The sequence below is a fragment of the Hyla sarda genome, chromosome 4 (genome assembly GCF_029499605.1).
Source record: "Hyla sarda isolate aHylSar1 chromosome 4, aHylSar1.hap1, whole genome shotgun sequence".
In the NCBI taxonomy this organism is placed as follows: domain Eukaryota; kingdom Metazoa; phylum Chordata; class Amphibia; order Anura; family Hylidae; genus Hyla; species Hyla sarda.
The window spans coordinates 256,682,574-256,697,058 of NC_079192.1; the positions used below are offsets into that span (position 1 = coordinate 256,682,574).

Consider the following 14,485-nt stretch of genomic DNA (forward strand, 5'->3'; position numbering starts at 1 on the left):
ACGGCTGTGTGAACCTAGCCGAAAGCAACTTTATCATGTACGGACAGCAGGGGGAGCTAGAGGGCAGCATGCGTCTTTTCTATACACTTGTATGTACACGCGTTTGTCCATTTTTTAGGGCAGTGTCTTGTAGTTTAGGATGTGCACACTATGAGGCAGGAGCGGGGCTGTCCCGCCCGGAGCTCGGCTATGCCTCTAATCAAGCATCCTCCAGGCTCCGGACACTACGTACAGTTCCCGCCTGCCAGTCTTCTGAGGCAGGGTAGCTGCTCCCTCACTCCTGAGTTCATGTAGCCGCCCCTCCTCCTGCCCTGGCATCTGCCCCTCACAGCTGAGCGCCGGGCATAGCGCAGCCAGCGCCCCTCCATCTGAGGAGAAAACACCCTGAACTCGTCTTGTGAGGAAATCTCCCGCCATGGCGTTCTCAAGCGACGAGACCACCCTAGAGCTGGACGAGATGTCGGAGGACGGGGAGACCATAGGTGAGGCTCAGTCTGGGCTGGGGGGAGAGTCTTGGGATTTCAGTGTTTCTTAACCAGGGTGCCTCCAGCTGTGGCAAAACTACAACTCCCAGCATGCCCGGACAGCCTTTGGCTGTCCGGGCATGCTGGAAGTTGTAGTTTTGCCACAGCTGGAGGCACTCTGGTTGGGAAACACTATCACAAGTTGTAGACGGAGCAGAGCCCCCTTCTCATGTTACTGCTGCTCTGCACTTCAGCTGCTGGCCTTCATGGCTCTGAGGCAGGGAGCCTCCAACTTCTAGCTGTTCCAAAACTACAACTCCCTGCATGGTATGGCAGAGGAAGGCATGGCAGGGCATGCTGGGAGTTGTAGTGATGTTACATCAGGAGAGCCACATGGAGCATTGTTCACACAGCACCTACAGAATGCAGCGCACTCTATTAGTATTCTGTATTAAGAGCCTAAAGCAAGATCTGACCTTGTGCTGAGATTTCTCACTGGTGGGACTGGTATTTAAAGGGCAAGAGATGGCAACAGCGCTGCCCCATATGGTGATATCTACTTCTCTGGCAGATAAAACCACCAGGAGTTTACCCCCTGACAGCAGCAAGCACAATCTGGAGCTGATATTGGAGCAGATGACATGTTGACAGTTCCTCTTTAGGCTATGTCATCCGGAGACGCTCCTTTTTCAGGGGGCTCTTCTCTGCTGTAAATAAAAGGGATTCCTGAGGATCCATACCATTAACCCCTTAAGGACCAAGCCCATTTTCACCTTAAAGGAGAACTACGGGATTGAACATTTTATCCCCTATCCTAAGGATAGGGGATAAGTTTCAGATCGTGGGGGGTCCGACCGCTGGGGCCCTCCACGATCTCCCGTACGGGGCCGCGGCTCTCTGCATAGAGAGCGCGTGTCGACCACCGCACTAGGCGGCGGCCGACACACGCTCTCTATTTACTGCTATGGGAGAGCCAAAGCGCTGCCTCCGACAATTTCCGGCTCTCCCATAGCAGTGTATGGAGGGGGCATGTCGGCCGCTGCTTTGTGCGGTGGTCGACACGCCCTCTCTAACCAGAGAGTCGGGGCCCCATACGGGAGATCGTGGGGGCACCAGCGGTCGGACCCCCCTGCGATCTGAAACGTATCCCCTATCCTTAGGATAGGGGATAAAATGTTCAATCCCATAGTTCTCCTTTAAGGACGCAGCCAATTTTATTTTTGCGTTTTTTTGTTTTTTCCTCCTCGCCTTCTAAAATTCATAACTCTTTTATATTTCCATTCCCAGATCCATATGAGGGCTTGTTTTTTGCGTGACCAGTTGTCCTTTGTAATGTCATCACTCATTTTACCCTTAAAGGGGTAGTCCAGTGGTTAAAAACTTATCCTCTATCCTAAGGATAGGGGATAAGTTTGAGATCGCGGGGGGGTCTGACCACTGGGGCCCCCTGCGATCTCTCTGTACGGGGGCCAGGCTCTCCGGCCAGATAGCGGGTGTCGACCACCACACGAAGCTGCGCCCGACACGCCCCCTCAATACATCGCTATGGCAGAGCCGGAGATTGCTGAAGGCAGCGCTCCAGCTCTGCCATAGAGTTGTATTTAGGGGGCATGTCAGCCGCCGCTTCGTGCGGAGGTAGACACGCCCCCTTCCCACGGGCTGTCGGGGCCCCGTACAGGAGATCCTTAGGATAGGGGATAAGTTGTTCACCACTGGACTACTCCTTCAAATGTATGGTAAACCCAAAAAATTATCTTTTGTGTAAGGAAATTTAATCGAAAATCATAATTTTGCTAACTTGGGGGGCTTCGTTTTCGCGCTGTATACTTTATGGTAAGAAATATGTTTTCTTTATTCTTTGGGTCAATACGATTAAAATTATACCCATGGTTACATATTTTTCTATTATTGTACTGCTTTTAAAACATCTCAAACTTTTTTTTTTTTTACAAAATGAGTATGGTTTATTTTGACCACCTCTAACTCTCTTATTTTACCATATTCAGGGATTTGTAAGGGCTAATTTTTTGCGCCATGATCTTTAGTTTGTTTCGGTACCAGATTTGCGTATATGTGACTTTTTGATCACTTTTTAATAAATTTTTTGCAGTTTGATGTGACAAAAAAGCTGACATCTTTTTACTTTTTTTATTTATTTATTTTTTTACGTTTACGCCGTTCGGCGTTGGGGATCATTAACATTTATATTTTTATAGTTCGGACATTTAACGATACCAAATATGTTTATTTATCTTTTTTTACGGTTTTATGTATTAATATGGGGAAAAAGGGTGATTAAAAACTTTATTGGGGGAGGGGATTTTAAACTTTTTTTTTTTTTTTTTTTTTTTAACTTTAACATTTATTTTACACTTTTTTTAGTCCCCATAGGGGACTATTTATAGCAATCATTAGATTGCTAATACTGTTCAGTGCTATGCATACGACAAAGCAAAGATCAGTATTATCGGCGATCTTCTGTTGTGGTCTGCTGGAAGGCAGATCAGTACAGAAGACCCCGGGAGACGGATGGAGGCAGGTGAGTGGATCTCCGTCTGCCATCTTGGCTGATCTGATCCCCGCGACAGTGCTGCGGGCGATCACATCAGCCATTATAAGTGCTGCACTGCCGCAAATGCCGTAATCTGTACTGATCACGGCACCTTAGGGGTTAATGGCAGACATCAGCGTGATCGCTGATGTCCGCGGCTGCTGACAACTGCCAGAACCCGCCGGGAATGAAGCGAGCGCATCTCTTGCGCTCGTATCACAGCCACGCCGTAAACGTACGGCGCTGTGCGCTAAGAGGTACTCCGGTGGAAAACTTTTTTTTATTTTTATTTTTTATTTTTTTTATTAATCAACTGGTGCCAGAAAGTTAAACAGATTTGTAAATTACTTCTATTAGAAAATCTTAATCCTTCCAGTACTTATTAGCTGCTGAACAATACAAAGGAAATTCTTTTCTTTTTGAAACACAGAGCTCTCTGCTGACATCACGAGCACAGTGCTCTCTGCTGACATCTCTGTCCATTTTAAGAACTGTCCAGACTAGGAGAAATCCCCATAGCAAACATATGTTGCTCTGGACAGTTCCTAAAATGGACAGAGATGTCAGCAGAGAGCTCTGTGTTCCAAAAAGAAAAGAATTTCCTCTGTAGTATTCAACAGCTAATAAGTACTGGAAAGATTAAGATTTTTTTAATAGAAGTAATTTACAAATCTGTTTAACTTTCTGGCACCAGTTGATTAAAAAAAGATAAATGTTTTCCACCGGAGTACCCCTTTAACCCCTTAGCGACGCCGGACGTAAATGCACGTCCTGGTGAGCTGGTACTTAACGCACCAGGACGTACATTTACGTCCTATGCATAATCGCGAGCAGACCAGAGCAGAAGATGAACGATAATACTGATCATTGCTATGTCCTATGCATAGCACTGAACAGTATTAGCAGTTGCATAAGTGCTATAAATAGTCCCCTATGGGGACTATTAAAGTGTAAAAATAAAAGTAAAACATTTTCTAACGGCCGTATAGGATTTTGTAACTGCGGTTTTACAGAACTTCGTACAGATCTTTAAAACGGAGTAATTTTGTAGTGTGAAAGAAGCCTTAGGAGACCTAAAACTGTCATCCCGGACTTTTTAGTCAACCAAAGCCCTTGGAAAGCTGAACTAATTTATACAGACTAAAGTAATCAACGGCCAAGCCACGAGGTTACCTACGAGCTAATTTACTGTAAGTTCACTCAACTCTAGTTTGTACCCAGTAGCCTAACCCCACACCTTCTAAGGAGTAAAGACTGTGAGGGAGATTTATCAAAACCTGTGCAGAGGAAAAGTTGACCAGTTGCTCATAGTAACCCATCTTTTCCCCTCTAATAAAAAATAAATAAAAAAAAAGCCTCTAAAAAATAAAAACAATCTTATTGGTTGCTATGGGCAACTGGGAACTTTTCCTTTGCACAGGTTTTGCTAAATCTCCCTCTGTATTCTTAAAGTATAGTAAATGTAATCATATAATTATGCACAGCAACAAATATTATATAATATACGGTTACAGTTATGAAGCCATGCACATTTTGAATGAAACAATTTTACATTGGACTAGTATACATATTCATACTTTTGCTGCAGATCTGCTGAAGATTTTGTTTTGCTGCTCGTTAACTTCAATGGACAGCAAATCCGGCTGAAGCAAATCTGCAGCAGAAAATACGCACATGTGAATGCACCCTGAGGGTACGATCACACATACAGGATCTGCTGCATATTTTGTGCAATTGATTTTGCTACCCATTGAAGTTAATGGGAAGCAAAATCAGCTGATCAAAATATGCAGCAAAAATATGCAGCAGATCCTGTACATGTGATCGTACCCTAAGGGCTTGTTCACACGGAAGGAGCCGCAGCTTATTTTACGCATCTGTGCCCATAGCAGCAATCCGCTGCTACAAGCAGACACGCTGCCAGGTGTGAGTTGCCGTGTGCATGCACAGTATATTCGCTAGTATACTGCACATGCGCGTGGTGACTCACACATGGCAGTGTCTCTGCTCATAGCGGCGGATTCGCAGCGTAAATTACGCTGGGGATCCTCTCACGTGAACGTACCCTTTAGGGTGTGTTCACACGTGCATATTTTCTGCTGCAGATCTGCTTCAGCAGATTTTGCTTCCCATTGACTTCAATGGGCAGTAAAATCTGCAGCAGCAAATCTGCAGTAGATCTACAGCAAAAGTATGTACGTGTAAACGTACTCTAACGTACCCTACATTCATACATGCAGGATCTACTGCATATTATTGCTACATATTTTGTGCAGATAATTTTGCTACCTATTGAAGTTAATGAGTAGCAAAATCAGCTGATCAAAATATGGAGCAGATCCTGTTCGTGTGAACGTACCCTAAGGGCTCGTTCACATGGACGGTTCCGGAACGTATTTTACGCTGCAGATCCGCCTATGATGGACCCTTACATTGCGTCTCCACGCAATCCGCCGCTACGTGCAGATACGATACGCTGCGATGTGTGAGTCACTGCTCGCGTATCACACATTACGGCTGCACTTGGCCTAGCTCAGGGGGCAGGGGAGCGGCTGTGATGTGTGAGAGTACACTACGCATGAGCGCAGTGACTCGCACATTGCAGTTTATTTGCTCGTTGCTAATCCAGGGTGTGTCACCAGGTGAACTGTCCAAGATCAATTCACACAGCAGAAAGCACATAGCTGGCATTAGACTGTATGCGAGTGTTAGCTAATAGTAGTACTAAATTGTAGTAGTTTGTGGCTTAGTAAAGTCATTGAAATCCCCTTCTGTACCTTTTTTTATTTTTATTTAACTGTAAATTGCTTCCATTGTGATTTATGGTGGAGTTCCAAATAGCAGGGCTCCACCTTAGTAATAAGAGCTGTGCTGGGATCTTATTCAGGATCCCGTTATATCTCAGCCCAGGATTGCACAATTGCTATTTTTTTCAGCTCTAGAGGCGTGTTGTACTTACTCAGACTTGTCTCAGATTTGTGGCTTAGCATGACAGTTGTTGTGGTATGAAGCCTCCTACACTTCCTGTAGCATGATAAAACTTTGTAGTGTAAAATCGCACAGGCCAGAGTCTACCTTCATATGTAAACTTTATTTCCTGATAAACAAAATTCATATGCTTAGTGTTAAGCTGCCTGTAGACTTGAGATGAAAAGCTGCAAATGTCATTACAAACAAATACAATCATACACCATTATACAAAGTCTGTTACAGGCTATGTTCCTGTTTTATTATAAATGATACTGTTACACCCCAGGGGGTGTGAACCCACTGTACCACAAGAGTGGTTCCAATGTGGCAGCTGGCCAGGCAGATCACCAAGCCCATGGGATACAGGCAGGTGTGGACGGGCTGACGCTGAAGATATCAGCAGGTGAAATCAGACGCAGCAGAGCAGGCCGGTGATTTAGCAGAGCTGGATAGCTCAGGTGCAGTTAGATGGTAATGGCTTGATCAAGCAGAGAGAAAATCACGATGAGGGTGCGTTCACACTGCAGAATCTCCGCTCGCAGAATTTAGCGAGCGGAGATTCCGTCTGGCTGCCACCACCAAAAATTATTCGGCGCTAGGGCCGCGGGGCACTGAGCTATCACCATTGACAGCTGTGCCGTGCTTGCAGAATCCGCGCAAAGAATGAACATGTTCTTTCTTTGCGCAGAACAATTTCAGCAACTGAATTGTCTGCCGCTGAAATTCCGCAGTGTGGATGGGTCTCACGGAGCATTCACACTAATGTTCCGTAGTGTGAACGCACCCTAACAGGTACACAGCAGACAGGGCCCTTATGTGTAGAATACTACAATACTGATCAGGCACTGCAGGAATGCTCTTTTATAGGTGATGCCTGGCAGGGATTGGAGGCGGATCCAATAGAGAGTGCATACTGGCCCTATAAGTCTCGTGCTCTGCCCCTAGAGAGCAGAGGGGGAACTGCAGCACTGGCTGAAGAAGCAGGAGGGAGTCCAGAGGAGAGAGGCCAGAATGTGCTTGATACTGGTAAGGACCAGGACACATAGTATGTCAGTGGTTGCCAACCAGCAGCGTTACACATACTATCAAAACTACTGGCTTGCATGAGAACCGTGAGCCACTGTTACCTCCTGTAAGTCAAATAAAGAGATGGATATGTTTGTTACATTGTATAAACATTGACTACATGTGTTGTGTACACAGTATTAGCAATGTAACTGGCCTTTATGTACTCCAGAGACACTGGTCAATATCAGCTCTATGTGGTAAATATAGAAAATAGGTGGGCACCTAAGAAACCATTTAGAAGCCCACATGTGAAGAACATATATTAGGCAGTATCTATTTTTTATACTGGATCCTCTTATGTAAAATAGTGCAGAGGTCTAGGTATGTTATTCTACAAATAAAGAAAAACCGTGATGGAACCCAGATGAACGGACACCAAAATGACACTTTTTAGGCTTCCATCAGGTAATAGGGTTCCTTTTATTTTTTAAAGGAAATCTGTCACCAGTGTCACCTGCACTAACCTGTCGGTACCGACAGGTAGTGCAGGTGACACTGATGACAACGGTACTTACCTTGTCCCTTTCCATGCAGGGGATGGTAATCTCCTCTGTTGGCTCCAGCTCCGGGCACCCTGCTTGGGGAACGGGCGGAGCTTAATGACGTCACCGCTGCTGTTCCCAGGACACAGCAGAGAGCAGCAACGGTGACTTCACTAAGCTCCACCCATGCCTCAAGCCGCTGCTGCTCTCTGCAGGGTCCTGGGAACAGCAGCGGTGACTTCACTAAACTCTGCCCGTGCCCCAAGCCGGGTGCCCGGAGCTGGAGCTAATGGAGGAGATTACAGGAGATCCCCTGCACGGAACGGGACAAGGTAAGTACCGTTGTCATCAGTGTCACCTGCGGTACCAACAGGTTAGTGCAAGGGACACTGGTGACAGATTTCCTTTAACACCTATAATCCAAAAAACTAATCCTGGCTGCTCAGTGGAGCTGATCGAGACCACCATGGTGAAATTGCAGTATCTTGATCAGCTGAGAGGACAGCGGGAGGGCCCTTACCTGCCTCCTCGACGTCCGAACAGCAGTCCTATGCTCCAGTCAGCCATGACAGGCTGGAGCAATGGAGTGCCAATAATACTAATGCTGCTCTATGGAGCAGCATTGAACAGCCTATGCAATCTGAAGATCACATGTAATACTGTAGTTCTTATAGGGACTGAAAAATGGTTACAAAAAAATTTAATAAATGTGAATTATCCCCTTCCCTAAAAAAAAGTTAGAATCATCCCCCTTTTCCCATTTAAAAAAAAAAAAAATTATGTAAACAAAAATAAACACATGGTATCACCACATGCGTAAATGTCCGAACTATAAAACAATAAAGTTAAACTGCACAGTCATTGGCGTAGGTATAAAAAATAAAAATACCAAAGTGAAGAATTACGGTACGTATTTTTGGTCACTTAGTATACTGTAATAAAAAAAATTAAATAAAATGATGATAAAAAGTTATCAAAAAGTCCCATAAAAACAAAAATGGTACTGATAAATACTACATATCACAGTGCATAACATGAGCACATCGCACATCCTCGTATAAAGAAAAATTATAAAGTTATAGGGGTCAGAAGAGGATGATTTTAAACATACTAATGTTCATACAAAAAGTTATAATTTTTTAAAGGAATTAAAACAAAATAAATCCTAAATAATTTGGGTATCGTTGTAATTGTATGGACCTACAGAATTAAATGTGTAATTTATACTGAAAAGTGTACTGCTTAGAAGCGAAAGCCCCCAAAATGTATTTATTTTGTTATATATTTTAAAATATTATACATTTTTTTTATTTTTTTATTTTTTGTTTTGCTGTCGATTTTGTGGTAATGATTGATGTCAAAATAAGATTTGTGGCTCAAAAACAAGCCTTTCTATAGGTCTGTAGGTGGAAAATTGAAAGCATTTTGATTTTTAGAAGGGGAGGAGGAAAAAACAAAAGTTGGCCTGTCCAAAGAATAGGGGATAAGATGTTTGATCACGGGGGTCCCACCACTGGGGACCTCAGCAAATTCTCCTGCAGCGCCCACTTGTCATCAGCTGCACGGAGTGAAGCAATACAGGGGCCGGAGTATTGGCTGCCACGCCACTTACCATAGGGTTGCATTGAGGGGGCGGGGTGTGATGTCACAAGGGGGTGGGGCCATGAAGTCTCAATACTCCAGCCCCTGTATCACCTGTCATCAGGCATGTAGCGATCTTCGCTCCATGCAGCTGATTACAAGTGGGTGCTGCAGGCGAGATTGCAGGGTTCCCAGCGGCCGGACCCCGCGACCAGATATCTTATCCCCTATCCTTTCGATAGGGGATAAAATGTCTAGGGGGAAGTACCCCTTTAAGGCCAAAATGGGCTTGGACCTTAAGTGGTTAAAGCGTAAGTGCTGTAGCATTTTTAACCCTTTTTTTAATTATTTTTTTAAACCGGCAGTACCTGTGAATACACGAAACTTTGTAATCTAGGACTCCAGATAAAAAAGAAATGTCTACATAAGCCATGATAATTTTTAAATTTTTTTTGCCAGTCTGGAGCACTGTTCCATAGGTGTTATGGGCTATGTTCATACAGCAGAAGATAAAGATTTTTCAGCAGCAGAGTCCCATTGAATTCAATGGGATATTGCTGCGCTGTGCACATGGAGAAATTTCCACTCCACTTGTTTCTGGCGCAGAAATTCCGATAACGCGATCTGCAGAAAATATCCATTCTTTCTAGCGGAAGCTGCACGAAATACTTTGCCGTCTATGAGACGGCACATTCCCGTATGGTCTTCATTCCTGTGCCCCCAGTCTGCAGAATGTTGGCACGAAGATTTTCTGTGCGGACATTCTGCAGTGTGAACCTGGCCTAAAACTTTGTTACTTCCTGCAGATTTTAATATAGGGAACATAGGTTCTCACTGCATATTATGTTATTGTTTTCAATGAATAAAAGTAAGAACCTTTGCTCTCTAGTGGTGGCTACTGGTCACCAGAACATAGATCACAATCTCCACTTTTAATAAGTCCAGCGCAGACCCTATTGACTTCATTTGGGTCTGCGGCGGATTTTATACAGCTGCGTTTCCGTTGCTGAAAATTTGCTGCAGAGAGCCGCCCCTTTCAAACTCACAGCGGGAAATACACTGCGAGTTTGACAAATAATACGCTGGTGTGAACACACTCTTTGAAAAGAAAAAACAGCTCAGTGCTCTTTACTACCGTATCTGGAGGGAATAATGGACATATAGAGAATTACTAGAGTGTAGGAAATGACCTTCACAACTTCAGTTACTTTGATGTGACAGCCAGACAGAATTTAACTTGTTCCCATAGTACAAAGTGCAGGATTCAATAAAAATTTAATACTTTTTTTTTCTTGTGCAAATCCAATACAATACAGTCTCTTTATCACACTTAAAGGGGTACTTTACTCGTAGACGTCTTATCCCCTATCCAAAGAATAGAGGATAAGATGTCTGATTGTGAAAGGACTGGCTGCTGGGATCCCCAAGATCTCTGGCCCGGCACCCCAACATTCTAAACCTTTATGTTCAGATTGCCAGTTTCAGGTGGCCATGCCTGTGACTTCACATCCTGCCCCCTCCATTCATGTCTATGGGAGTGGGCGTGACGGCGCGACGGTAACTCGAGCACAGCCAACACACCCCCTCCCATAGTCATGAATGGAGAGGGCATGGCGTGACCTCACGACCACAGCAGCTCAAAGCCGGTGTTCTGAACATAAATGTTCTGAACGCCGGGGTGCCGGGCCTGAAATTGTGGGGGTCCCAGCAACCGGACCCCTGCGATCAGACATCCCCCTATCTAATGGACATTAATGTTCAGAACGCCGGCTTTGGGCAGCCATGGTCATGACATCACGCTCCGTCCCCTCCATTCAGAGTATCCCCGAGTACCACTTTAAGTTATTACAATTCTTAAGCCATATGAATGGATATTTGGTCACTGATTCTATAACGGTTACTTTTGAAACAGATTTAGTGAATTGCCAAATCTCTCGTGTGATATTAACACATGTAAGTGTAGTGACTTTTGCAAATGTAGACAGATGTTCACAGTCCAATTAGTGTATCCTCTATTGATGAGGATCTACACAGGTTGGTTTACTGTGGTGCTCTACTTTTACTGACAAACTCCGGTTATCTGGAGAGACCTACACAGGAAAGGATTTGATGATGTGACAGCTGCCATGCCACTAACTCCAACCAGAGGTCAATAATGTATTGCAGAGGGACTCCTGTATAGCCTTGTTATTCTTCTCTGACAATACTCCTTCTTGGAGATGAAGACATGACACACTTTAACCCTTACAGCGTAAACAGGAATAGTGACTTTATTGTAGACAGGATTACATCTAGAGGTAACACATGTGGCCTAAGTGTATGCATGCCTATCAAAATCAGGGATAGGAGTGGACTGGACTGGGGACTTCTACCACAACCATAAACATACAGTACCCCATACACATTTATGCAGTTTGCAAAAAAAACTTTTCTCTTTGAGATTCAACTTTTTATTGACAGTAGCTGAAACTCTGTTACTGGGCGCTCATGGTTGGGGGCGGGGGGGGGGGGGGGGGGGGGGGGGACCTGTTCCTGTTATCTGTGGTGGTCCCAGTGTTTAGACCTCCAACAATTCCCTTTCACTTATCCTCTGGATGTTGTAATCTTTTTTGGAGAAAATTTATTTTTTGATTTAAAAAAAATAAATAAAATTCTCAAAGGTTTATTTTATAAGGGATATTGCATTTTCTTATTGACCTAATGGTGTCTTGCTCTGTAAACAAAGCAATGCATTCGTGACATCCACTATTCTCCAGGGAAAACAACTATATCTTTTGCTTATACAGTATAGAGAAAAAGGTGTGAGTATAAGTTCTGTGGGGAAGAGAACAAACTACATGCACTAACATATCCAGATCACACACATCAGGTGCCTGCTGTATCAGTTATAGGGGAAAAGTTAGAAGCTTACAGCGTCTATTACATATGTGGTGAGTAGCTCTCCTTTTGTACTGCAGTGGGGGAATATTGAGTACTTTTCACTGGTATATAAGAGCACAAAAATACAGAAGATCTTAGATTAAAAATGTTGTTGGATAAAAGTGTAGGTAAACAGCTATGAATGGGAATGACTTCAATCTGTGTATCTTATATAATGTTATACACATTTTACACATTGTACCTTCATTCCATTGCATTAATTAATTTCAATTATGGATTAACAAGAAAGAATAAAGGTATGGTTTACATAACTGTGTGAATATTCATCCTCTGATCAATTGTACCCTATTGGTGCGAACATAGGTATATAGACTGGAGCTGACCCATTGCCTTTTATCAGAGAGTTTTCTAGGTATGCTTTTTGACCTGTGCAGAGGTCATTGTGCAGCAAGATTAGGAGCTCTGATCATCACCTATTGTTATTGGTCTGATCTTGTCATATTTATCTACCTCTGTAGACTTTTACTGTAATCCTGTCTGTAATGATTATTGGCTTCTATTTTGATGTAACTGTAATTTGATCAGATGCTTAATGTCTGGTATATTATGTAATCTTGTAAATGTCAATGCAAGGGACAGAAAATCGGTTGAGAAGCCATAAAGATGGTAGGGAATACTCTGCTCCAAACTCACCTGATGCAGTATATTTGGTTAAACAAATGAATTGTAAATGTTTACATTTCTACTTCAGGGCGTAACTGTACATTTTAGCTGTTCTTGGTTGCAAAAGAACTAAAGGATATAATGTCAGCACATTGAGTATTGTTCTGTTTAAACTGGAAGTAGACACACTGCAGGACTATTGTATTCAGTGGCATGAGAAACCTGTAAGTTGTAATCCTATATAAGAATTTTTTTTACTGTATTATTTTATTGTATCTGTATGTGTTTATGCGCTGACTACTAAAAGAACTAAATTGGGGCAGCTGTAGGAAGATTTATAACCACTATGAATGTTTAATCATGGATTAGATTAATATAAGAAATATATTGTTAGCGCTGCTACCCCGATCCTCTATAGCTCCAGTTGTAGCTCTTTCCAGTCCATGCTGCTTGTATCTTCCAGAATGAGAGGTTGAAGCAGGGCCTGCCCACTCAGCCAATCACTGTCCGCAGTGGTGTCCCGTCTAGGCAGGTCCTGCTCCAACCTCTCATCTCTGAGAAAGAAACAAGCAGCAAGGACTATAAGGGGCTTAAACTGGAGCTGCAGGGAACATGCGTAGGAGAGTCTTTTACAGCAGCCCCATAATTATAATTTTATAATTTTTTTTATTGTTGCACCAAAATACCCTTTAATAAATATTATTAAACTAGTATTAAGATTCCCAATTGAATTGTAAAAATCTGCAACAAATACTTGCTATGTATTGTAAAACCAACACTTCAATTCACTTTTCATGTAAAACTTCAGCAGTATGTGGAAAAGATTTGGTAGGCTGGGTTCACACGTTGCGACTGCTGCATAGTACCAAGAAATGCACAGCAAAACCGTATGTAGCTTACTACAAATTGCTGCAGGTACACAGCAAGTACAGATGGTTTTTTTTTTTCCACCCAGTTTCAGCCACATAGCACAATATTGCTCCGTGGCTGCAACATGTAAACCCAGGCTCAAAATTGTGTCTGCCTGCATTCAACTACTGTATTTTTCGCCATATAAGACGCACCCAATTTTAAAGGAGGAAAATCTAGGGGAAAAAAAAAGATTTTGAACCAAATACTGTAGTAAAATATTTTATATCAGTATAGTTCCCCCACAATAGTTGGCAGTATAGTTCCCCCCACAATGGTAGGCAGCTCCCCCCACAATGGTTGGCAGTATAGTTCTCCCACAATAGTTGGCAGTATAGTTCCCCCACAATGGTAGGCAGCTCCCCCCCCCCCCCCCCCCCCCACAATGGTTGGCAGTATAGTTCCCCCACAATAGTTGGCAGTATAGTTCCCCCACAATAGTTGGCAGTATAGTTCCCCCTACAAAAGTTGGCAGTATAGTTCCCCCCACAATGGTAGGCAGCTCCCCCCACAATGGTTGGCAGTATAGTTCTCCCACAATGGTTGGCAGTATAGTTCTCCCACAATAGTTGGCAGTATAGTTCCCCCCACAATAGTTGGCAGTATAGTTCCCCCACAATGGTAGGCAGCCCCCCCCCACAATGGTTAGCAGTATAGTTCCCCCACAATAGTTGGCAGTATAGTTCCCCCCACAATGGTAGGCAGCTCCCCCCACAATGGTTGGCAGTATAGTTCTCCCACAATAGTTGGCAGTATAGTTCCCCCACAATGGTAGGCAGCTCCCCCCCCCCCCCCCCCACAATGGTTGGCAGTATAGTTCCCCCACAATAGTTGGCAGTATAGTTCCCCCACAATAGTTGGCAGTATAGTTCCCCCTACAAAAGTTGGCAGTATAGTTCCCCCCACAATGGTAGGCA

At 43.7% G+C, this 14,485-nt stretch overlaps 1 protein-coding gene across 2 annotated transcripts in view; it reads left to right on the top strand.

The window, feature by feature from the left end:
* Positions 1-78: 78 nt before the first annotated feature.
* ANO6 (anoctamin 6) overlaps positions 79-14,485 on the top strand; it is a 119,087-nt gene continuing 104,680 nt past the window's right edge. For both annotated transcript variants that reach the window (XM_056573982.1, XM_056573983.1), the window contains exon 1: positions 79-482. In XM_056573982.1, coding sequence (XP_056429957.1) covers positions 416-482 — 67 coding nt within the window. In that variant the 5' untranslated portion in view covers positions 79-415. The remainder of the gene's footprint in view (positions 483-14,485) is intronic.